At 40.6% G+C, this 24,880-nt stretch overlaps 1 protein-coding gene across 1 annotated transcript in view; it reads left to right on the forward strand.

Moving 5' to 3' along the window:
* Positions 1-21,298, forward strand: part of LOC110951389 (bromo adjacent homology domain-containing 1 protein) — a 38,498-nt gene extending 17,200 nt beyond the window's left edge. Inside the window, 7 exon segments of the mRNA XM_022194423.2 lie at positions 7,164-8,924; positions 10,447-10,805; positions 11,261-11,420; positions 11,525-11,604; positions 13,353-13,444; positions 14,866-14,900; positions 14,903-21,298. Of these exon segments, the coding sequence (XP_022050115.2) occupies positions 7,184-8,924; positions 10,447-10,805; positions 11,261-11,420; positions 11,525-11,604; positions 13,353-13,444; positions 14,866-14,900; positions 14,903-15,054 (2,619 nt within the window). The 5' untranslated portion in view covers positions 7,164-7,183 and the 3' untranslated portion in view covers positions 15,055-21,298.
* Positions 21,299-24,880: the final 3,582 nt, after the last annotated feature.

Genomic DNA, 24,880 nt, shown 5'->3' on the forward strand with positions numbered 1-24,880 from the left:
GCTGCGAGCAGTTAAACCAAAGAGCGTTTTCTCAGATTTAACATTAGGAGGATGTTTAGATGCTGGACAAAGGGAAAATATTTGGTTTCCATGAGGAAAAAGCAACAAACTAGAGCCTAAACCAGAAAGATTGGAGAGTGAAGTCTCAAACAGGGAAGGTGTATTTTAATTTGTCTTCACATTAAGGTGGTTACAACTTTTCTCGTTGTTCATTCAGGTGAAAAAATGTGTCGCTGAAGTTCATCAGCTCCTTCCGGTGTTAAAACTGAGGCTCAGTTCACACATCTGGTGTCTGCTGAAGCCTAATGTGGCAGAAAGGTTCAAGCTACTAGGAAGAGAATTAGTTATTCTTTTATGTAAAATAGTGTATAAACTGAATCGGTTTTACTCTATTTTGACTCCTTTATGTAGCTTTTATAACGTTTGTCAGCTCCGTTACATTGTGCAGTAGAGCTGTATTATCTGGTTTGTCGTATTGCTGCTTGCTAACAAAAGCTAATAAATATTCAGGCTAGAAATATGAGTTATTAATTTACAGCTCTTACTGATTTCGGTCTGTGTTTCTATTGTAAACATCTTTAATTAAACCTTCTGCTCTTCTGACTTTCTGTCTGGCAGCATTTAGCTAAACAGGATGGAGTTTGTGAGGCTCAAAAGTATGATTTTTGAGGCTTTTTAATACCTGGAAAGGGAAGATTTTCAGTCATTTTAGTTAGATTTAGACTATTAATCTTTGGAGCTTCAGTATAAAAAGCAACTAGACATGTCTTGAAGGTGTTTCGCCTCCAGAATGATGTTTTCTACTAAAGCTTCCTGGATTGTCATGACCTGGATGACTGAGAATCTACCCTGTTAAACAATTAATTAGCTTCGGATCTCAAAGGTTGCAGTCAAAGATCGATGTTCGACAACCACAAATCCATGCGTCCTCCTCGTGTGACAGTCACACTTTAGATGTTATCTCACATTTCAATGCTTCATCATGTGTTTAAATTGAACTGAAGCAAATCAAATCGCAACATCTGTCAGAAAAATCCCTTTTAGATTTCATCCCCAAATCATTCAGTCCTAATTGCTGTCAGTCTCATGAGCACAATATCGATTCGTTCTGCTGCACCATGTCATTAAAACTGCATTTTCCTCGGACTCTAAATTCTCCACATATTTTGTATAATCTCTGCTGTTTTAGTCTTGTTTTCTGTTGGATTTACCATCCTTTCACTTTCAATCAGACTTCAAGCTCCATGGTTGCTAACGTCATTTAGCATCTTATTTAAATCTGCAGTGTGGAGCTTTTGTCTCCCCCTTTTGGCAGAGAGGGGAATTACACAAACACTGTCAATCACTTTATTTATCAGACTGCAAGCCTTACTCAAGTTTCTTCTTTAAAAAAAAAATCTGGAGCATCAGAAACTCTTCCTGGATGTTTCCACAACTAAAAATAAATGTAAACCTCAGAAATGGTCAAACATATATATCCCATTATAGAGGAGGATTTATGGACTTTATTGTCATTACACAGTGTACAACAGAATTAAGCAGTGATCCTGTCACAAAATGGACAACACTTGCAAATTTAAAATGTAAATGTCTTGTAGAAAAGTAGTATGTGAAAGTGTATCTGTGAAAACTGTGTTAAAACAGTGTGTTCTTTTCTAGAGAGCTTATTTGGTGTATTAAGAGCAATAAAAACAGAAACTTTTACTGAACTTATGTAAAAGTATGTCTTAAAGTGGTGCAAACATTACATATAAGGTGCAGTTGTAATGCAAACATGTAAATGTGTAGTTTACATGTGTTTATCTCCAACTGTTTCCTTTGATGTAGTTTTTTATTCATAGATGAATAAAAGTGCAATCATGCTTTAATTATTTCAAAATACTTCAAAAACACGGCGCATTTTAACTTTTTAAGACGCTGGGAACATTTTAAACACCTTTAATTCCTCTCACTTGGATTACTGTAACTTTTTTTTACCTGTATTAACAAAAAATCTGTCAGCTCTAGATAGTTTAGAAGTCGGCTCCCAGTAAGTTTTAGCATTTTAAGATATTATTCACCACTTTTAAAGCCCTTCATGGCCTCTCTCCTCTTTCTATCTCTGCCTTTTTTGTACTGAATGCGCCACTTTAAGATCGGTTCCGTGACTTTTTATTTCCTCTGAACTGTCTTTTATTTTGTTAAAAATGTTCTCACCTCTTTTACACTGTTAGTTTCATACAACAGGTTGTGCTTCTGTATGACTTTTTGCTGCCTTCAGAAGCTCCTTGTAGCCTCCACTTTGAAAAGTGCTCTAAATATAGAGCGTATTATAATCTTTACTATTATAGAAAGAGACTTTATTGATCCCTGAAGGGAAACTGCAGTGTTATGTGTCACAAAACACTCATAACTCACACTGAGCTGACACGAGGTAGATAAAGATTTAAATATATGTGCGAATGTGTGTGAAAGTTACTGCTGTAGATGAAGAAACCTAATAAAACGCATTGAAAAAGTCCTATAAGAATATAATACAGGACTCTTATAGTGCAAATTTACTTATTTATACGGCATTTCTGGATGTAGTCACCAATAAACACAATCTATTATAGTGTTTTATGAACCATATATTGATTGTTTGACAAGAGAATGTGTGCTTTCTGGGATCAGATTGGCTATTTTTTCTCTACTTTTAATCTCAATGTCTCATCTTTTTGGAAATCTGACCCAAACTTTGTGTTCCACGAGGCTGTTAAGCTGAACTAGTGGCTTGTTGTCGTCGTAGTTAATGTACTATACTTAAAATGAAGTGGGATTTTCTTCTGTTTGGAACTTGCTGTGATATTTCTGGCATTTGTAGTTTAATCTGTTGTATTTCCTGCCTGTTTGTGTGTCCTGCTCTTAGTGGATGCTGTTGAATCATCATTTAAATCCATCTAAGTTGCTGTTTTTTTTTTCCTGCACAGCGTCTCAAGAGCCCTGAAAAAAGAAATAAAAATCATGCGAGTCTCATCGTAAAAAAACGTATCCTGGTGCGTTTAATCGCTGTGAGAGGAACTGATGATCTGTTTTCTAACCAATTAGAGACAGAGCGCGGGGTCATTGATCTTCCCATAAATGTGAAATTGCTTCCTGAGGATCACCAGGCCTGACTGTGTTTAAAGAACACAAATTGCCGTTTGGCCGGAACGCTGCAGATAATATCTCACAGGTTATTCCTCCCTGTGTTCCTCCACCTTTTACTGCTGGAAAATTGTCCTTGTGGCTTTAAAAACACAGTCAGAAGGACTTAAAGTCAACACATAAATGTGGAGTTTGATTATCGAGGTAGTTTAGAGCTAATCTGTGACAAAATCCAAGTAGTTTTTCTTGAAAATGGAGCAAAAGCAGCTCCGAGTTTTCGGTTTCAGGTGTTGAATTTCAGTTTCAGCCAGCTGCCACTGAACTAATTGGATCTAGAGTTTGTTCTAATATTGCAAAAACACACAAACAAAGAGGGATCACAGAGTTTTTCATTCATTAACGTGTTCCTATTGTTCACAAATAATCGCTGCATTATTATTTCTGTTTAGCGTCATTAAAGCTGTTGCTGTAATTTCATTTGAAGCGCCGTTGTGGTTTAGAGCTTTGATTCTCGTTAACCCTGCAGCTAAAATTATTTCGGTTATTGCCAGAATCGCTCACACGCTGCACACTTGGACTGCCTTCCTGCTGCACGAGCCCAGTCAGACAGAATCCAACATGTTTGAAAAATCTTACTGAGTCAGTTTGGTTAAAGTCTGCAGAGAAAACCTGCACTGACTATCAGGATCCTCACGTCAAAATGAGTCCAAACGGACACTGAGGCCTCTTCAGTTTCACACAGAAGAAACTGGAAAACATTAAAAAGCTCACTGGGAGAGCTTTTATGTTTCTCGTGATAAACTGATAACATCTGAAGCTCAGTGAGAGGATTGTTTAAATCTCAAATCCAGAGAGAACAAGCTGTAAATGTGCACGTCAGTCGTCTTTTAGGGGGAGGATTTCATTATCTCATTATGGCTAATTATGGAAAGTAATGGTGTAAGACAAGAAGCTGTCACGAGCTGGAAAAAGCTTCATTTGATTTACAAAAGGAAAGTTGAATGATGGAGCGTTTTCTAATTTTATCTGCCGTGTTTTCTTTTGTGGCACCGAATCAGTTTGTACAGTTTAAAGCGTTTCACTGGCAAGAAAATGATGCTCCGACTGAAACTGTAGCTTCAACCAACTCATTCTTTATGTCTGGATGGACAAAATCAGACACAATTCATGGAGCTCACTCTACATGCAGCCTTACTAGCCTAAATAAGTTGTAAACACACACACAAAGTTAGTATTTGCAACATATTAAATAGTTTGACCCTGGTTATTTTTCAGAATCTGCAGGGATTCAAATGACTTCTGAAAATAGAACCATATTAACTGGTGATTCCGGCACAGTTTGCCCTAACTATGACACAGAAAGTGCTGTTTTGCAAAGTTTGCATGTGACTTTTTGGTCTACAGAGTCCATATTCTGCACATTTCCATATTTCTGATATGATTTTTGAATTGTGCTGGGATACGGTTGTGAACAAAACCAAATATTTGTCTTGTATCGTTGGCTTTTGGGACACAGTGATCATCATTTTTCACCATTTTCTGACATTTTATACACCAAACAGCTAATTTAGACAAAATAATGTACGCTTGCACAGATGCGACTATGTGATACTTCAACTTAAACTCACTCAATTTTCGGTTGTAGTCTGGAGCCGTGTACCTGGTGATGTAGATAAGTAACGGAAGAAAAGCTCGGACTTCAAATACTTAGCTTCAGGCAGATAAGAAGCAGTGTTTTCTATTTGCAGATACATGCTACAAACAGCTATGTAGCACCTACTAACAGAAAAAGAGGAACCTAAAAAGCAGAATATGGGACACTGAGCACTTCTCTGACGTTAGTTTGGAGCCGGCTCTGAGTCAACATTCATGAAATAAGTCAGATCCTGAAGCCTCCATTAGTTTGGACCAGCTGAAGTTGAGAAATCACATGGGTGTTCACAGGTGGTGTGCTCCTCCTACTGCCAAAAATAATGGATTAATCCTGGAGCAACACTTTCCTCCTTATGAAAACAGCTCATTAGGCAATTAGACAATAAAGTTTTATGAGCTTCGGTGTAGAAATCCTTGAGGTCGCTGCTTCACTGTTTCCCTGATCACTGTACATGAACATATACAGTCTGTGAGTCACTCTGTGGTTGTTGTTGATGTTGCAGTTTCACAATGAGCTTAGGGAGCGTTTTCACAAATACTCTCCAGCTGGCTGTTTGCTGCTAATTGACTTTAATTGCTGAATGATTTCACAGTGAGCTCCAGGAGTCATATCATACAGTGCACGTAAAGATCCTCTCTCTAATGTGGAGATTTGGACCAAAAATGTGAAGCATTTAAGTGATTCAAAACATCTTTAAGTTTAAATATCCATTCACTGTTTGTTTGTCTTATTCCCCTCCGTCGAGCTCGCTGTGAAGATTTCTGACATCTCCCTTTCAGGCTGAACAATTGGCCTTAACAAGCTGTTACTTGCATGCTGTGTGCTCACGAGGTGATAAGGCAGCGGCGAATGAATGACAGAGCGCAACGCAACACAGCACACAAACCGTCATAATGAGAGGATCCCAAACACAATAGCCGGAGCCTCGCCGTGTGATGAAATGAATTAAAGTCACATCACTAAAGCGTTGGGCTGAATTTCTCCATCATTAACTTTCTTGATGCATTGAATCAGATGTTGTGTTTAAATCTTAGCTCAAGGCTTATGTAAGAAAGTCGATATCTTTGTTGTTCTTGCGTCTTGGCGGCTTTTTTTTTTTCTTTTTCAGTTTCTTTGTGTTACGCTACACTAAAGCCCTTCTTGCTTTGTGTGGTTTTAAGTCATGACAACAGAACGCTTTGGAAATGATAGAGGAGCCACTTGGCAGCGGTTACTGTCGTGTCTTATTCCTTATTTTATCTTTGTTCTTTAGTTATCGGTAAACTTTTTATCTTCTTTCACATTCAGCACTTTGAGTTGAATTTAATCTTTGACTTGTATGTATATAAATTAGATTTTTTGGTTGATGTGATGCAGACCTAAACGCTACAACTTCCAGCCCTGCCACAGGTGTCTTTTCTTTTATATAGCTACATTTGTCCAGTTTGACAATATGTGTACATTTATGTATCAAGTATTTAATCATTTTGATTACCAGTGTGGATAAAGCTTTGTAACTGCATTTAGAGCCCATGTTGGATAATGAAATACGGCAAAATAGAAGTGAAAACCTAGTAATTGAAATGGGAAAACTTCATACAGTTACACAGTGATGAAAGCAGTATTCAGATCAGATACTTTAGTTAAAGTACCACTACAGCAAAGTAAAAAGTACTCTATTACAAGTAAAAGTCTTGTTTGAAAAATCCTCCTTCAGTAGAGGTTCATAGCAGCAAAATGCAGTTATATCCGAATATTCTGATCTCAAAATTAATATTCGGATACCGGTGTAACAACCGATATTCAGATTTTCAGGTCCAGCCCTAAATAACACTTAAATTGCCAACGATTGTAGAAATATTTGGCATCAAGGGGGGAAAAAATCACAGGATTATAAAAGCTGCCGTATCAGGCTGGTGTATCTCTGCTCCTCTTGTTTTCTTTCTTTAATAGTGAAGCATCAGTATCAATCCTATTTTTAGATTTTCTTGGTGTAAAGAAAATAGTTCTTTAAAGAAGACAAGCTTTTCAAACCTGCCGGCTGGTTTTGTGATTCGGAGGATTACATTGTGTTCCTCAGTCCAGTTGTGAGGCCCAGCAGTGTTGTTTCATGTTGTTTTTGTTGCCTGAACTTTTAAAGTGTTACAGCTTGAGGGACTGAATTTATACTGGAAGGCTGGTGTGATGCAAATATGTTGCATGGTGATGTAGATGAGTAACAGAAGAAAAGCCTGGACTTTTCAGGAGCAGAGTTTTCAATGAAAGTAAAGAACTTTTTTTGGTGAACCTAAATCTTTGTGGTGCAGATCTTTAACATGCATAAAATCAGCTATAAAACACACAATAGGAAAAAAGAAGAAACTCTGTATTCTTCAAAAACAGGACAAACTTGAGTTTTGACCTCTTGCCTATCTTTTCCTTCCAGGCTCTGTGGGGAAGCATGTGATGACTCACGCCAGGCAGAAAACTTCCCTCCGGCAGAGCCACAGCAGTGCCGAGTGGTGGGACGGTGGCCATCTTTGGCCACATGGTGGCGCGATGGGCGGCACCTGGCCTGAGCGCACGCTACGATTTGGCAGGACAAAGAAGATAAGTGACATCGTCAAACAGCGGAAAGACAAGAGGATGAACAGCAAGAAGGGACGAGCAGCAGAAAGATCAGATCAGAACAGGAAGCTGGACCGGAGGCAGTTCAAGAAACGGGACAGGAAGTTGTATCCTCTGCGAGGTCGAGCGGCGACTTCAGATGGAGAAGGACTCAGCTGCCACGTTCTCCTCACCCGACTGGAGGAGAGCATTCGAGATAAGGAGATCTCCAAAGTAAAGGAAGGAAAGGACGCTCACAAACACTTAACTCTCAAGTCCAAATCCAAGAAAGGGAAAAACAGTGAAAGAAAAGAGGCAAAGTCATCACCAAAAACGAAATTAAAACCAAGCAGCCCAGGATACAGTGAGTGTGCTGGGTTGGGACTCCTCCAGCCTCGTAAACGTAGACTGGCTTCTCTAAATGCTGAAGCAGTGAACAGTCTGCTGCTGGATAGATCCACTGACCCCCAGCCGTCTGCAAAACAGGCCAGGAGACATGAGGAACCCACAAACGGAGGGTCTTCTCTGGACACAGATCCAGTCAGAGGTGCCGTCTCTGCAGGTCTGAAGGCTTCACGAGGAAACGTCAGTAAAGTTTCTCATGAACTTGAACTGTGCCAAAGCTCTAAGCCAGTGAAGAAGACCAAAGTGAACCGGGGGGAAGAGGGGATGAGTCAGGAGAGCCTGGACGCTCCGGCACCCAGACGACTGGCTGGACTCAACGCCGCCGCCCTGCTGAAGCTAACCAGCTCCTCTGCTACCAGTAAACAGAGAGTAAAAGCTGCTCCCAGCGCTACCGTCACATCAGACTCGACCCCGAAGCAGCTTTCAAAGGTCAAACTCCAACACAAGGGACGTTTACAGAAGCAGAAGGGGAAGGAAGTTCCTCCACCTCACAGCGGCTGCTCTACCTGCAAGAAGAAGGCAGACTTTGAGCCGAAGGTGGAGTGGGAGACTGGCTGCACCCACCGACTCACCAAACCCGGCTACCAGTCCCGCAGCATGCTGGCGTATCCACTGAAACAAGTGAAGGAGGAGCAGCTGGAGACTGAACTGAGCTCTTACTACTGCTGCCCCCCGGAGGGTTCGGTGGAGTACTGCCACCGCCTGGCCTTCTTCCTCGGCCAGCAGCCCTACGGAGAGTCCGACGATCAGCCGCTCAACTCGGCTATGACCCCCGTGAAGCGCGAGTGCCTCGTAACCTCGCCATCGCTGACACACTCCCACCCCCACACCGCCCTCACCCTCAGCCCTCACCCCTGCCTCTGCACCGCCGACCACTGCTTCTCCAGCTACTACGTCCACATCGCCCACCCGACACACACTGGAACCACTTCGGCCTCGTTGACCTCGCGACCTCTGAACTTTGCCCCGTCCGGTTTGTGTCCTAATCGAATGAGCGGCTCCAAGCTGCTGGGCCAGCAGGTTCCCCACCCGTCGGGGTTGGCCCACCCTGCCTACTGCAACTCTGTGACTTCACCCTGCTACGGTGAAGCCTGCGGGATCGGCGGCTACACCTACAGAGCGATGCCTCCCGTCACCAGCAGGGGGTGTTCTTTCAGCACAGGATGCACTGGATGCACACAAAGCATCAAAACAGGTGAGTGAAACAAGGAAACGCTGTTATGAACAAAAGCTTCATCCTGTCTACTAAACTAAAGAGGCCATTGTTATTAACCCTTTGAACCCCAAGCATTTTTTGACTGCTTCTTTGCTGTGTGCAGTAAATTAGCGAAACAATTGACTTTGATTGACAATGTTGAGAACTGACACATTGAAACTGAATTTAGTTTTGTTAGTTTTTATTTTAAACAATAAACCAAAAAATCTAATTTCCATTTGTGTGTGTCTGTCTAATGCAGCCACACCTTTTGAAACACAAAAAAGATTTTTCTACAAATGTTTCATGGTAATATTTGAGCTTGGGTCAAATTTTAAAGGTGTCCAAAAACTTTTTTTCCACCACTGTATGTCTTATTTTTGTCTGAGTCTCTCTTGTTGTCTCCTTCTTGCTCGGTGAAAACACTGCCTGCAGTTCAGCCGAACACTGAATGAATTTTTGTTACGTCATTGTTGGTCGCAGCTGAATCTTGAGTCAATCATAACTTCCTGCTTGTGATGAGGAATGTTGAGTTTTTTTAATTTTGTGCAGGATCTGATTTAAACCGTTCATTTTTGTTAAATTTTAAAATTGAGATGCGTAGAATAAAGTAATTTAGCTGAAATATGATTTTAAGCTTCAACCTTTTTTTTTCCCAAATGGAACCACGCGTCACTCACGATATGTTTAAGGGCTGTCAGATAGGTGGAAAATATGATGATGCTCTTAGTTTCTGATTTTTTGGCTCTGATTAATGGCGTCATTCTGGTGAGTTTGTAAAGAAAACCTGCTTTTCAACATGCCTAGTGGATTTTAGAGCTCAGAATTTAAAGTTTTAATCTCATTTTTGACATTTTTTTCCTGATGAAACTGCATGCCACTGGTGATGCATTCAGAGGCTGTTGGAAAGTGGAAAATCTGACCATTATTTCTGAATTTCAAGAAAATTGAACTTTATTTTTGACTGTTTTTCCTGATGAAACGGTATGCCACTAAGGATGTGTTGAGAGACTGTTGGAAACTGTAAAGTCTGACTAGTAATTATGTTTTTAGAGTTTCTGGCTATAATAAATGTTGTGATTTTGCAGATTTTTTTTATTCACAAAAATAGCCTTTTATACTTAGCAGCTTGTTTTGGAGGATCAGGGGATTAAACTGTTTGCCTCAGTGGAGTTGTTCGGCCCAACAAGTGTGACCATCAATGTTTTTTCTTGTTTTTGTTGCCTTTGAAAATGTTTGTAGCTTCAGGGCTCGACTTTATCTTGATAAGGAGCTGCAGTACTGTTGTAATGTTTTCTGTAACAAATGTGTTTTATATATATAGTTGGACTGATGAAAAAGATAAAAGAAGTTTTTAAGCAGATTTACGAGGGAACCATGCAGTTTTATTATTTAAAGTCAATATAACCTTTGCTAAACAGCAGCATGTGCAGGGAAAAGACTTTGTATCACTGGTGAGTTCATCTATAAGAGGAACATTGTGTTATTTTGTTTCACTGAAAGTTCCCTTTTCCCCTTGCAGAGGGTTACTCCTCCCCTCAGGGTGAACACAGCCCGTCTCTCCTGGTTCCTCCCTCCATGCCCATCTCCAGCTGCCCTCTGTCCAGTGTGCCCACGTCCACTCAGACCAAACCCCACCTGCTGACCCCCCTGTCTGGCCGAGACCAGCCCCAGGCCCGGTTAAAACTAGCCAAGGAATGCCCACAGAGCACCAAACCCTCCAACGGCTCTCTGTCCATGGGCCGCACAAGACTCACGGCCAAACAGCCGTCGCCGGTACCGAGTCTGAGCAGCACCAAACAGAAGAAAGTCAGTCGAAGACGAGCCACCAACGGCTGGAGGCCTGTTGGGATCTCCACCGAGAGGGAGGTCTTCATAGCGGTACGTTATCTGTCAAAACATATCTGCAATGAAAGGATTTCAAAAATACCACTTATAATTTTTGAGTTGTGACCATTTAGTCCGCCTGCTCTGCTCACTGCAAGCAACCAGAGACTCACAGCTGATTGGCTGACTGATGCACTTTCAAAGTAAAACCTCAAAGGTACCAGGGTTTGTGAAATATGCTGGCTTTTCAAAATAAAATGTACTTAGATTATTATAGGACCTGGCAATAGCTCAGAATTAGTTAATAAATTTTCTCCTGTGCTGTCCTACCTCATTGTATAGTAGAAACCTTAGCATCCGCACTACCGCCTCACACAAGGACTAAAAAAAAAAAAATCATCTCTTGAGGGAAAAGATAATTGTGTTCTGACCGTGCAGCTTTGCGTGACAGATTCCTTTTTGTCTTTATAATGAGAATTACATCTGTCCTCATTGTGTTTGCTTCTCAGGGAGAGGATGAGACGGCCCTGCGGCAATGTTACGAAGGCGTGGAGAGGGACGGCGAAGTGATTCGAGTCAGAGACACCGTGCTGCTACGATCAGGCCCCAGGAAGAAATCCCTCCCATATGTTGCCAAGATATCAGCGCTGTGGGAGGACCCCAAAACAGGTGAAGGAGATGAGGAGGAGATGGAGTGCTTTGTGTGCATGGACGGATGGTTGACTGGACATATGGTCAGTGTTGTTTACCCGAGTGTCTGTGTGCTGCTGCAGGAGAGCTGATGATGAGCCTTTTCTGGTACTACCGACCCGAGCACACCCAGGGAGGCCGAGATCCCAGCACACACTGTGAGGTGAGGCCCGAGTTTACCGCAGCAGAGATTAATTTCTCCCACTGGGTAGATGACAGTTGTGCAGGCAAACAGAAAAACAAACATTCAGGAGAAAGGAAAAAGATTAATTAAAATGCACTTATTTAATTAACAACCTTTTACAGAGGTGCAAAATTCAGTAATAAGCAACATTATAGAGCAAGTAATTAAAAGAGAGTTGTGGGTTATTTTAACATGATGTATTTTCCATTAATGTACCTGTTGTGGTAATGCCACATTTGCGCTGTTTACCTTCGTTGTGGAGATTTGGGGAAATTCAGTTAGCATTAGCTCCCTGCAGCTTTCCAAATAAAACAGATTTTACATGAACCATTTCAATCGTTTCCACATGAGATGTTCAAGGATCCTTGGACAGTTGGAGAAAAAGAGAAAAGAATCCAGTGAGTCTCTCAGTTTTACAGTTTCTGGATCTTATAAATGGTGTAGTTTAAGCAAGTTTGTAATGAAAAAATGCCTTTGAAATCGGCGCTCAGGTTATAAAAGACAAAAACACTGAAAGAAAGGTAAACTAAATAAACTGTATATGAATAAATGTGGTCAAAATGTATATTGTATACATGACTATTGTTCTATTTTCCAAAAATGTGTGTGCAGATAAATAAATAGATAGATACTTTATTAATCCCGAGGGAAACTTCAAGTGTTTAGCAGCTTACGTACACAACAAAAACAAAAAACAGGCAGGCTAGTAACATTAATTTTAAAGTTAAGTACATACTCTTAAAAACCTTGCTGTACAATACTATAAACAAAACACTTCTAAATTAAAAATCTATAGAAATACTAATTATATTAATTCAATACACAGTATTTACATATTTCACAGTGATTTAAAGTGTAGGTGTGTGTGTATAGATAAATGTATATGCTAATTTAATGAATAAATTAATGATAGTAATGAAAAAGAAAATACTGTTACTAATAAAAGCAAAAATTACTTTCAAAAAAGGAAAAAAATAAAATCTTTTAAAAAAAATATTTGCAGCAGTTTTAATTTCAAAATCACAAACTTATTTTCCTTTATATTACATTTCTTCTCCAGTGTCATGTTTTCATACTAAATTCTTCCAGAGTTAGTCGAGACAAACAGCAGAGTGAGTTAAATGAAGTGCAGATGTCTGCTGTCCTAATCAGAGACACAAGCTTCAAGCACTTTCTTTCACCTTATATGTTATACTTGGGTGTTTAAATGTGGGTGGAAGTATTGTTTTTTTATACCCAAATCACATGTTTTTTTCTTGCTATAATAGTAAAATTACAAGCTGTTCTGTGTATATACAACATGTAAGAAAACAATGCACGATGAGGAAAACAAAAGCGCTTGTCTGTGTAGAAATATTTAGTGGCTGACTGTTGCTGCAGACATCATTATCTCTCTCCCAGCAGCCCTGAAGCTGTTGATAGTTGGTTAGCCTTTCAGTGTCACCACAATGCCAAAAATGATGATATCTCCGTGACCTCAGTCTAACACAGCACCAAGAACAGGGAAGGACACAGCTTCAGTGTTAGAAAATTCCCTCTCTATTTGCAGTCTGCAGCGCATGGGGTTTTGTGTTTGGTGGCACACAAAGTAAAAAAACACAGAAGGGCAGCGTTAGGAACAGTTCCAGGCCCCTCTGAGCTCACAGCCGAACAGCGTTGTCATTTCCTTCAGTCTTCATTCTGCACGATGGGAAGCGCTTACCATGATGTGACACTGTCGCTTTCAGAATGAGATTTTCGCCTCTCGGCATCAGGATGAAAATAGTGTGGCCTGCATAGAAGACAGATGCTACGTTCTCCCTCTTGCCCAGTACTGTAGGTAAGTGGCTGCTCACACAAACACCTCAGCGTTGGTTGGAAGTCTTCTTACAAGCTTCGGATTCATGTGTTTAATTAACACCTTCTCAGTGGAAGCCTGCTTCTCTCTTCTTCGTATTGCACATCTGTGACACTGGAACTGTTAATGCAATCTGAGGCCATGAGAATTTACTGAGGAGTCATTGAGGATTATTATGTTTTATGTATTGAAATAAACGTACAGAAAACGACTGAAATTAGTGCAATATTACTTAAGTGTTAAATGAATCAACAGTGGGTCATCTTCCACTACTTGTGTGACTTTGTGTTTTAGTTGGTTATTGTGCTGGAATATCCCTTCTCTCTCTGCAGAAGTGCTTTATCTGCAGGCTGCTTTGCACTCATGCAGCACCATGTCTTCAACTCCCACCTTCATGAATCACTGTCAGGACTGTACGTTCACTGTGGCAGTCTTGGAGAGGTTTATGGCCAGGATGCTGGAAACCATCAGAGCCAAATTAATAATGTGCTCCCAATCCTTACCAAATTTTTTAGATTCTTTAGTGAAGTTCCTTCTTGCAGTTTTGTGCCTACAAGCAAGTTTTTTTTCCAAGTCTCCTTCACAGTGTCTGAGCTTCACAGAAACTCTGATTTCCACTGATAACTTCTGTACCAACTTTGAAGCAGCTGCCGTCTGTTAGTTTATTGTGAAAATAGTACACTGTTGGTGGCATCATTTGTGAATGACCACTGCAGCTCTGATTAGTGGTACAATGGCCTGTTATGTACCTCTTGGTTACTGACAATAATGTGTTTCATCGATCTTCCTGTGTCCTTGTTTGTCTTTGTAAAGCCTCGCCAGCAGATTTTTTAGTTTCTCTTTCAGTTCTTTTCCACGTGGAGCCATGATGCAGACATACAGACACAGTCCAGAGATCCAAAACAGAAAGTTCTGATGTGCACAGCTCATTTTGGAACCATATCCACGCAGTTCAGTTAATTTGAAATCGTAGTTCTACTCTGTTTAGGTTCAGTGTTCACAGCTCTATTCACTTCTGTTGCATTTAGTTTCTACTGTTCCTTTTAATGTCTTATTGTTGCTGCACAGCCTTGAGGAAGTGCCACTTAGAATTCCACTGAATGAGCATACGACAAATAAAACTCTTGAATCTAGCTGGACCATGGTACAATAGAGTCTTTATAAAATAGTTTTTGATTTTTCATGAAAGGAAAAATTCTTCTTGTCAACGTAGAAACAATGCAGATACAGAGAGTTGATAAAGTTTTGAATCATTTGGCATTGAAGGGATATTTCACAGCTGTGGAAAAGTTTTCTACAGCTGAATCTGAATCAGAGTGTCTTTATTGTCATTGTATGAAAACAAAGAAATGGCTGACCGTGTTCTCTATTGATTGATCGGCTCTCCGCTTTTCGTTTCCCAGATTTTGTGCCTTGGTGAAGCGGCGTGCTGAAGGCGCCCCCCTGGCAGTGCCAGCATGGTGCCCTGCCGCCCTGACTTCGCCCCCCCCTCCCACCGCTGTGTGCCCACAGACGTCGACCCCGAGTTGGTGTATCTCTGCCGGCACGTCTACGACTTCCGCTACGGTCGCATCCTGAAGAACCTGCAGTAGAGTTCAGACGGCCGTCGCATCTACGAGTTAAAGGTCACGTAGCTCCTCCTGCTGCACAGAGGAGGCGGCTGAAGGATCGAACTCCCCTGTCTGGTCTGCTGGGCGCCTCACGATCCGAGGGAAGGGGGATGATGATGATGATGATTTGTCAAGGGGCAGATGAAGCAAACCTTGTGACACTATGAAGCACAGATCCCTTTAGTTGACCACCAAGGGGTTAGAATGTGTCTGAGCACCAATATTTCCTGGTTTGGAAGAAGGAAAAATTCACTCATCAGTTTTTCCACCACTCTGAGGTTACTGGAAGCTCCTGTGCCCCCCATCCCCGATTCCTTTTCCTGCCAGGAACACCAGGCCGAGCTGGGCCACCGTCAGCACCGTGTTCCCCCTGAAGGATCTTAGCACAGCAATCATGTTTGTTCCATTTGTAAGCCAGCGGCTCAGGGATGGTCCGGCACTAAGGTGCTTCCGGGGAACACAAGCCTGCTCTGTCAGCTCAACGTTAACGGTGTTCAACTAGCCGGGGTGAAGGAGCAGCTAATGGAGAGTGTCGTCTCGTTTCTCCTGATTTCAGTTGTGTGTCTGTGTGTGTGAAAGCGAGTGTTGTCAGTGAGGATAAATGGATAAATGTGGGCATTTGTGATGGTGTTTTAGGAGGCTTTCAGGCAATCAAACCAAACAAGCAGCTTTGGAGGAAGTGGAGCTCTCTCTCCCTGTCCGTCCCTTCTCCTGACACAAACGTTTTCATCTCGACTGATGCTCAAAGTGAAACACTGCATCTGAAGGAGGGTTTGTGAAGCAGATCTGTGCTTACAAAAGGCAGATCTTCTTTAACTGTACGCCGGGACTCTAAAGTAATCGATTTTATCAGTTAAAAACCAACATGAAACAGCTGATTCTGATCATCTCAGCCACAGTTCTGGTTTAAAGAAGCCTCATCAACAGGAGGCTCTGCTGAGGGTCCATTGTTTAGGGTGTTTCTTAGTAAAAGCTTTCACCTTTACTGCTCCCTGTGACTTGCCTTATGACTCGCAGGGGGAGTTTCAGGCAGCTAGTCTCACCACAAACACCCAGGAAGTGGTAGATCGGATGAACCTGTCGTTACAAGAAGTCAGATTTTCCAGAATGTGGTCAGTAGAGGCGTGCATGAAGAAGCACCTTTTAGGACTGCAGTCAACCAGAGGAGTGGAATCTACCTGCTAGCACTATCCGCCTGAATTGACTCTAAATCAGCCTAAAAGCTAGTATTTGGAGCATATTAAATTATTTTAAACTGAAATGATGAGGGGCTGCACAGTGGCTCGCTATTTAGCACTGTCGGCTTGAAGCTAGAAGATCTAATTGGTCCGCGTTGAGTTTTGATGCAAAAATCTCTGTAATGTTTACACTCGGCTTTTTGGCTCCAAAAGCAGCCACACTAACACATTTTTTGACACGTGTCAGTTAGTTTGGAGCCAAAATGTTGGAATTTACTGCGGCAGAGATTCATTTCTGCCTCTGGGTAGATGACAGGCAAACAGAAAAACAAACATTGAGAAGAAACAAATCAAACAAAAGGAAAAAGATGAATTAAAATGCAGTAATTTAATTAGCAAGCTTTTACAGAGGTACAAAGGTGCAGAATTTAGTAGTAAACAGCATTATGGAATAACTAATTAAAACAGAGTTCTGGCCTGTTTTAACATGGTGTATTTTCCGTTAATGTGGCTATTGTGGTAATGCCAAATTTGTACTGTTTGCTTTAATGGTTTCTGAAAATCAACAAGAGATCTGGGCAAAAGAACTAGAGAGGAATAAAAGACAGACAAATCAGCTGCTGTTTTTACATCATCTACCATGTTGTTTGTTGAGTTTTGATGCAAAAATGGCTGTTTTCAAAATTTACACTCGACTTTTTGGCCTAAAAGCAGCCAAACCAACACATTTTTTGACACGTGTCAGTTAGTTTGGAGCCGAAATGTTGGTCCATAAATTGGACCTTTCAGTTTCCATGACGTTGGGCAAATTCAAAATTAGTTTGTTCTTTCTGCTGGCAAAAATAGTGATTTAATCCTTGAAGGCTGTTGAGCTTTTCTCCTTATGGAAGTAACATTTCAGATCGTCCAATGAGAATTTGGTCGAATGAGAGAGTATCAACCAATCGGTCATCCAGTCGACCTGGATACTATCAACCTGAGTTCAGGGTTGCAGATAACAAATATTTTGAAAAAAGGCTTCCCTCAGTAAAGAAGAGTCTATTTAAAAGCTTGTCTGTTCCAACTAGAGCCATCCAAAATGTGAAGCTATTCAGTTTGCTACCACGCATGACAAAGAAAAGCGTCAAATTTTCTCATTTGCCAATCGAATACACAGAAACGTTGGCATAGTAATTCTAAAAATGATCAAATTATCTCTGTCTCCGGACTGCAGCTCTACTCTGGTCACCAGCAGTGGTGTTTTCATGACGTCTCTCCAGCTCCTCGCCTGGTAAATGTCACTTCTGCCCATTTTAATTCTACAAGCAGACCACTTTTTATTTCTCCTCCTCCTCCTCACCCTCCTCCTGCCAAGATAAACCAAAGGATGTCACACAAGCCAGAATTCCCGTCTCCTCTTCATCCTCCTCCTCCTCGTCAGCACTTCTGTCCTCGTTGTATTGCACTAATCCATTCCTTAATTACAACAACTTTTTTTTTTTTTAAAACTCCAGCTCCTAATATCTTTCCGGGGGAGGGTGGGGGAGGGCACTGTATATCATTTATTATGTGATTTGTACCTTTAGAAGGAACCAGTGAGGATGTCATGGCTGCTTTTTGTCAGTGCAAACTGTATATTTCTATTAATTTCACCAGTTAGAAGGAGTCGGCCAGCGTGTTTTTGTCATGATGCTATTGAATCCCGTTGGAATATACACGGTATATATATATTTATATATATTACTAGAGTCCATTCCATTTGATTTATGAATCAGCTCTGACATATGAATATACAGTATATATATATATGTATGTATGTATCCACACTGTTAATGTGACTTAGAGTTGAAAAAGGCCTGACTTTGCTGTGCGGACAGACGTAGCACCGTGTCGTATTTGGATCGAAGGTGATTCTTTTGCGGTGGGGGAATTTCAAACCGTGCTCTTCCATTGCCTTTTTTTTTTTTTTTTAACTTGTGTTTCACTGTCACTCAGAAAGCGAGCAGCGTCGGAGTGCCGTACCTTTACAAAGCAGAAAGAGTACCCGAATGCTTTCCTGCACAGCAAAACGCCCTTTTTATTCCGTCATTGGAGTTTTTAACACAATGAAGCCATCTTTATCTTCCCCTCTATTTGAACGGCACTAAACTAAATCCTGATCCTTTTATTTTACGTCTATTAACCCCCAGATTCTTCAAAGAGGTAATATATATTCTCCTACTTTACAATTGTCTCCTTATTAAGAATATTTTATTATGTCGATTTTCCTAAGATGGCATATGCAATATATTTTTAGGCTTACTATTTTTGGAAAATGAGCTAAACGAATCAAGAAAAAAAGAATATGCGTTATTTTTAATTTGTTTCAGATGCGTTTTAAATCGTCACTGCGTTTAATTGAGATTTGACCAAATGAAAGAAAAATTGGAGGGAGCTGAGGTTGTGTAGATTAAAGGCATAGAAAATCTTCCCTTCCAGGAAATTTCTAATGAAGTGTACATATCCGAATCCAGGAAGCACCGGGCACTCTTTAAACTAGCAGACAGCCAATGCACAGTGTAGTATTTTTGCAAGATCTGTAATAATTATATTTAAAGTAAAGTACAAAAAAAATAATGCTATTTAAATGGAGTGAACAATAAAAATATATTAAGATTTCAATTTAACTTATTTGGAAATACTGTGTCTAATTGATGAACTATATGCTGTTTTCTTTGTGCTCCAGGATAGAAAATGATTTCTGTTTGTAACTTAGTTTGTTTTAATGGGATGGAGAGCAGACCAAAGCACACCTACGGCAGACAGGAGAGCAGAGATGGAGGCAAGAAAAGTCATCCTGCTCTCCTGACCGACCTTAAACCTGCCGTTTGGGAGAAGGCCGTGGTCACCTGAGCTTTTATTGATTGGTCCTATTAGTGGAGACGGTTCATCTGAGACGAGGCAGAGGGGACACAACGTCCGCTAAGCTTCAGGTGGAAGCATGGATGTAGATTTCCCTTCAAACACATACATACTGATCATCAGACAAAACTTAATTTTCTGCATCCTGGTGAATTTTAAAGCACCAGTTGTCTCTTTTCTTGCATTGATTTATAGCAAAAACACAAAATTCAGGCACAATGAGTAAACTTTTATAGTCCCCTCATGTTTATGTTGCTGGGGAAATGCCCTTCTCACCTGTATCCCCCCCAAGAAATCTACACCAAAATTTCACTCAGATTTTTACCAGTTTCCTCTCTCTGCAATAATTCATGGAGGTTCTCCAGTAAGTGTCAGAAATTAGGGGCTATGTGGAAATTATTAGGCTCCCTGCTGGTTTTAATTGATTTTAATATTTTACTGTGCACCTTTAAAACCTGCCTGGGTTTCCCTGAAAGCTGCGAAGTAAGAAATGTTGAATTTTGTTGAAGTTTGTGTCCGCCAAAGCATTTTTTGAGCGTGCTTTGAAGGCCAGTGCTTTTTCAGCTGAGACCCTTTGATCGCCAACGAAGTAAATTGAAGCACTGGTTTGCTGTCAAAGTCCACGTAGAGCAGGTCTCTCTTCAGCCATCTTAGTAACGTCTCTGGACAATGATTTCAGGCTAACAAGCCCAGGCTCCTACCTGCATGAATGGGGGAGGCGTAAATGTAATTTCAGTGAGCATAAAAACTGCACATGTGGAATCACCAGTTAAATCTGAGCCCCAAAATCAGGTTTAAAAAAGTATTTTTCTGCTGCATAGCATTAAGCTCTCCCTCATTGCAGTTCCATCATGTGGCATTTGGTGAACAGTCAGTGACAAATGCAGCAGTTCACCCACATTGAGGCATTTTTCTACTCCTGGTGACCAGAAATGAACACAAAGTACAAAATGCACAGCGTAGAATAGATACACCCAGGGTGCTGGTGATTTCATGATGGCAAAACATGGTAAACATGAAGCACTCCCATTGCAAAAAAAACAAAACAAAACAACATGCTGGCCTCAGAAAAAAGCCTCGGCAGACACACTAACCTCAAGTGCAATTCAAATTTGATTCTTAAATCTGAGGTGGGTTTTGCCGACTTTTACTTTGGAAGGACCTAATTGAGAAGGAAAGGCTGCAGAATCAGTGACTTCTTTTAATTCATTTCTCAAAACCCATTTATTCGTGTATTTCAGTCTCTTTATTTTTGTTTTTCAAACTAAAAATTGGTCTTTGGTCCATGTGTTGCTCTTAAAGGCTTTATTTTAACAAAAGAGACAGTGAATTCCCTGTAGCTTTCTTGGTTGCGACAGATTAAGACAACTAATATATTGAAAGCAGGGTATTTAATGTGGAGGACCTTTTTTTGTAAATGATTTCCACGTAATCCCTTATTTGAATACCTTAAGGGGTTCCCTGTGGATGAAATTCAGAGACTTAACATATCCAGGTCAGCTGACCACCGCTGTCTTTCTCCCAGATGTGTGTTGACCTGTTCGCCTGAGCGTGCAGAAAAGTGTCATGGCCGCCTCCCAAACGTGTTCACCAACTTCCTCCTCCTTGCATCCACGTCTTTTATTTTTTAGCTACTGAGAGAGATGCAGGAAATGTGAGGAAAAGCTCAGTCGGGCGGCTGCCGTCCTCCCGGGTGCTGGCCGGCCTTGCAGACAAAAGCACGAGACTAGATTATATGTTCTGATTAATTTCCTAGAAGCTTTGCATGGACGCAGTTGCATTCTCTGTCACCATGACAACAAGGCCGGGCCAGCGCTCGGGAGAGGAGATGCCTCAGCGGTTTTTACCTTTTTACTGAGGTGTGTTGAGTCCAAACTAAAGCACCTGACCAACCCATGAGATTCTGCTTTCTGTGTGGTCTGTACTGATGCTTATTGTTGACATATATTTTGATATATTTGGGCGGGGGGAAACTGGGGATATACAATAAAACAAAACAAAAAAATGTCGATATTTTTGGAGTAGAGAAGCAATGTGTGTATCAGATTATTGTCACTTTGTCATGCTTTCTGAGAAGCTCTTGGATTTTTTGAGAGAATTATATAACATCCCGACTGATTTAATGTTCCATTGAGAGAATATTTATAAATTTTAAGTCCTTTGTGAAACTTCTGTGTGTGGCTTTTTATTTTAATGGCTCAATAAGAAAAGGTTGTATTAACCCTCCTGTTGTCCTCATTTACGGGCACCAAAAAATATTGTTTCCTTCTCTGACAAAAAAATATCCAAAAATTCTACAAAATTCCCCAAATTTCAGAAAATTTGTAAAACCTTCAGGAAGAAGTTTCCCTTAAAAGTTTTGTTTTTTTAAAAAAAATCCCCCAAATTTGACAAGAAAATTCTTGTAAATATTTTTTTAAAAATAGTAAAAATCTTCCAAAAAAAATCCTAAAAAATATCGAAAGTGATTAAATATATATCAGTAAAACTTCAATTTTCTTTGAGAACATTCACAAAAAGTTGATTTTTTTTGTGAATATTCTTAAAGAAACATTTTTTCCACCAAAAAAATGTTCAAAGATTTCCCAAAAATGTTGAAAATGTGGACATCAGAAATTTCACTGAAAATATTTTTTCCCCCACATTTTCAAACTTTAAAATGGGTCAACTTTGACCTGCAGGACGACACGAGGGTTAATCTCCATCTGAAATTTTGGGTACAGACATGTCGGGCAGCAGAAAAGTTTAGAGGCCATCTTAAAACTTTTATTCTGGTTAGATTCCAACCACGCAGTGATTACATTCCCCTTTCCAAGGACGTCTAGCTCTCTGTGCAGAGGCAGCCTGCTTCACTGCATGCTATCAAAAGGAAGCCGTTCCTCCACCGATCATCTGTAATGCTGTACAATCTCCACAGGAGGTCAGTAGTGAAATGCCACGTTTAGGTCAGGGTCAACTACTCCTTTGACCTCCATGTTTTACTGCTAATCAGATCATACAGAACACGGTCATGTGTTAATTTGAATAGAGAAGGAGGAAGGTTTCACTCCTCTGCCGTCGCTCTTCCATGTTTCCTCTCCGCTCTGCCTTCATGTTCTCTCTCAGCGGAGTCATTATCTGCCTTTGGCCTTTATCCCTGTTCGGGCCTCAGGGCATTAGGACTGTAGAGCAGCACACATTCAGCAACAGCCTTAGTGTCTGTTACAGGATAACGGCAGCCACAGCAGATGATTAGTGGGTCGTAATAATATAACTAGCCGACACACTTTGACCTGAGAGGTTTCTCAAGTGCGCCACTCTGCTCCCAGAAGACTGCTGGCTGCAACAGAAGACCGAAACCTGGTGGTTGTGATGAATGAATGAATGAATGGTGACACTTTCACATCATAAAGCGTCGGCATTCATGACATCGCCTTGAGGCTAAATTATCAAGAGTGTTTTAATCCAGTTTATCCAATGTTTGTATTCACAGCGACCACACTCACTCATCTCATTAACCCTGGTCTTTTGATGATTCACTTTACTACTTTACGAGTGTTTTTATGCTTTGTGCAGTTTATTCAACATTTAATTCACAGTGCGTATAAAAAATAGAAGTTTTCCTTATTTTATTGCTTTTCAACACTGAATCACGATTAATGTAATTTTGCCTTTTTACAAGAATTTACAGAAGAAAAAGTATTCACCGTCTTGATTGTTGCTGAGAAGCATCCCTACATAATAATGCTTCCACCGTCATGCTTCACATCATGATGCTGCCACCACCATGCTTCATGATAGGAACAGTGTGTTTGGTTGCTGCCAAACTTAGCATCTAGTCTGATGGTCAAAAAGATACATTTTAGTCTCATTAGACCAAATAATCTTTTCCCATTTGACGTCAGAGTCTCCCACATGTCTTCTAGCGAAATTGAGTCGAGATTTAATAAACTTTTGTCAACAGTGACTTCCTCTTTGTCCAATCAAGCTTTGACTGGTGGAGAACAGACAACAGTTATATAAACAGTCTGTCCTATCTTAGCCAAAGAAGCTTGTAACTCCTTCAGAGGACTCATGTGTGTCTTGGTGGCCTCCCTCACTTGTGTTTTTTCTTTACTCAGTCACTCTTTTTCACTTTTTGAGGACAGGCTACTGTAGGGAGATTTACACATGTGCCGTATTCATTCCATTTCTGAATGATGGATTTAAATGTACTCCAAGGGTTATTCAGTGTTGTTGTTGTTTTTGTACCTGTCTATCATTTTTGCTTTTCAGCTTTTTCCACAGATTTTGTTGGAGTGTTCTTTTGCCCTCATGTGCAGCTATAACCCAGAGTATGGATTCATCAGGGCCTGGAGCTTCCAGAGACAGGAGTCTTCACTTCAAACACATTCACTGCACTCAGATGGTCTTCATTTCACTAACTGGCTGCACTTGTGTTTAATTAGGTTTAAATGGCATGAATACTTTTTTGATCACTTATTTTATATTTTATTCACAGGTGTGTCATTGACAAGAACGCATGTACAGGCACATTTTACACAGGTAAGTTTACTCCAGAAATTAGTAGTTAGATTTGATAATAATTTATAGTCACTCTGAATTTTATCATTGTACTTTATCTATTATCTTGTGTCACCCGTTCCTGGTGCTTCAAAACAAAGTACGGTCCTTTAGTTGTCAAATTTTCGTTCTCAAACTTCTCACAAGACAATTAATTGATTCCTCTTCTTCAGGGACGGCTGGTATAAATGGGCTAACAGGGCTAAGCCCACCCAGGCCAACACAAAAAAGATGAGAAATTTATTTTTCAAATAACTTACAAAAGATTGTTTTAAATTTAGGTGAAAACAAAGGTAACAACAGCACCAATCAGTCAAAAGTCAAAAGAAAAACATAGAATATCTCTAAATGGGCTTATTTTTTACAGCCCCAGCAGATACAGTCCACTTTCATTCATTTCGTTCTTGTAATTGATTGACAGGTGTCATGTCCCGCCCCCGTGATTTACTGATCATTTGGGCTAACTTCAGTCAGCCCACAGGCCTTTGACGCAGCGAGAAAAGGTTAAGCTGTGGCGGGCGTTAGCATGAACGAGGTGGATTATTTGCTTTCATGTCCATTTTCCTCAATGTCTTTGGAGGAAAAGCTGGAAGTTAAGAGACTGGGATCACATCGGCCGTCGATGTGAGCTTCTTTTCAAATAAGGTGGGCCCATGATGACCTGTTAAAGGACTGTGACACCTTGTTTTTGCTGAGGTCATCTGTTGTACTGAAGGCGTGTTTTGCACTACATGTCACCAAACAGTTGTAATAAGACAGTTGCAGCAGGCTATCTGTGGGCAGTCGTTGCAGTTGGAACACGTTTTGTAGTGATGTGTGTGTGAGAGAGAGTGTGAGTGAGTGAGAGAGAGTGTTGATGTAGAGCACTAAATAAGTATAGTGTACCTGTAATTGATGTAACTGTGTGTATCATAGGTGATGTTGCTTTTGCAGCTGTGTTAACCATTTAATCGGTATTATGCATTTGTTAGCCCATCCAACAAATTTCACCACCAGCCGCCACTGCTCTTCTTCATCTTCTAGATTTGCGGTGCTCCCCTTCCTTTTCCTGTTTATGGCAATACAGTATGCACATACAGACTGTATTATGTAAAGTTTATGATGGCGACCAAGCAGAAAGTTAAGACCTTTATTATGCACATTATTCTGTGCTATAATATAGTTAATTATGCTGCACTTTATTTCTGTTAATAGATCTTTAATTCTGT

The sequence above is a fragment of the Acanthochromis polyacanthus genome, chromosome 16 (genome assembly GCF_021347895.1).
Source record: "Acanthochromis polyacanthus isolate Apoly-LR-REF ecotype Palm Island chromosome 16, KAUST_Apoly_ChrSc, whole genome shotgun sequence".
NCBI lineage: Eukaryota > Metazoa > Chordata > Actinopteri > Pomacentridae > Acanthochromis > Acanthochromis polyacanthus.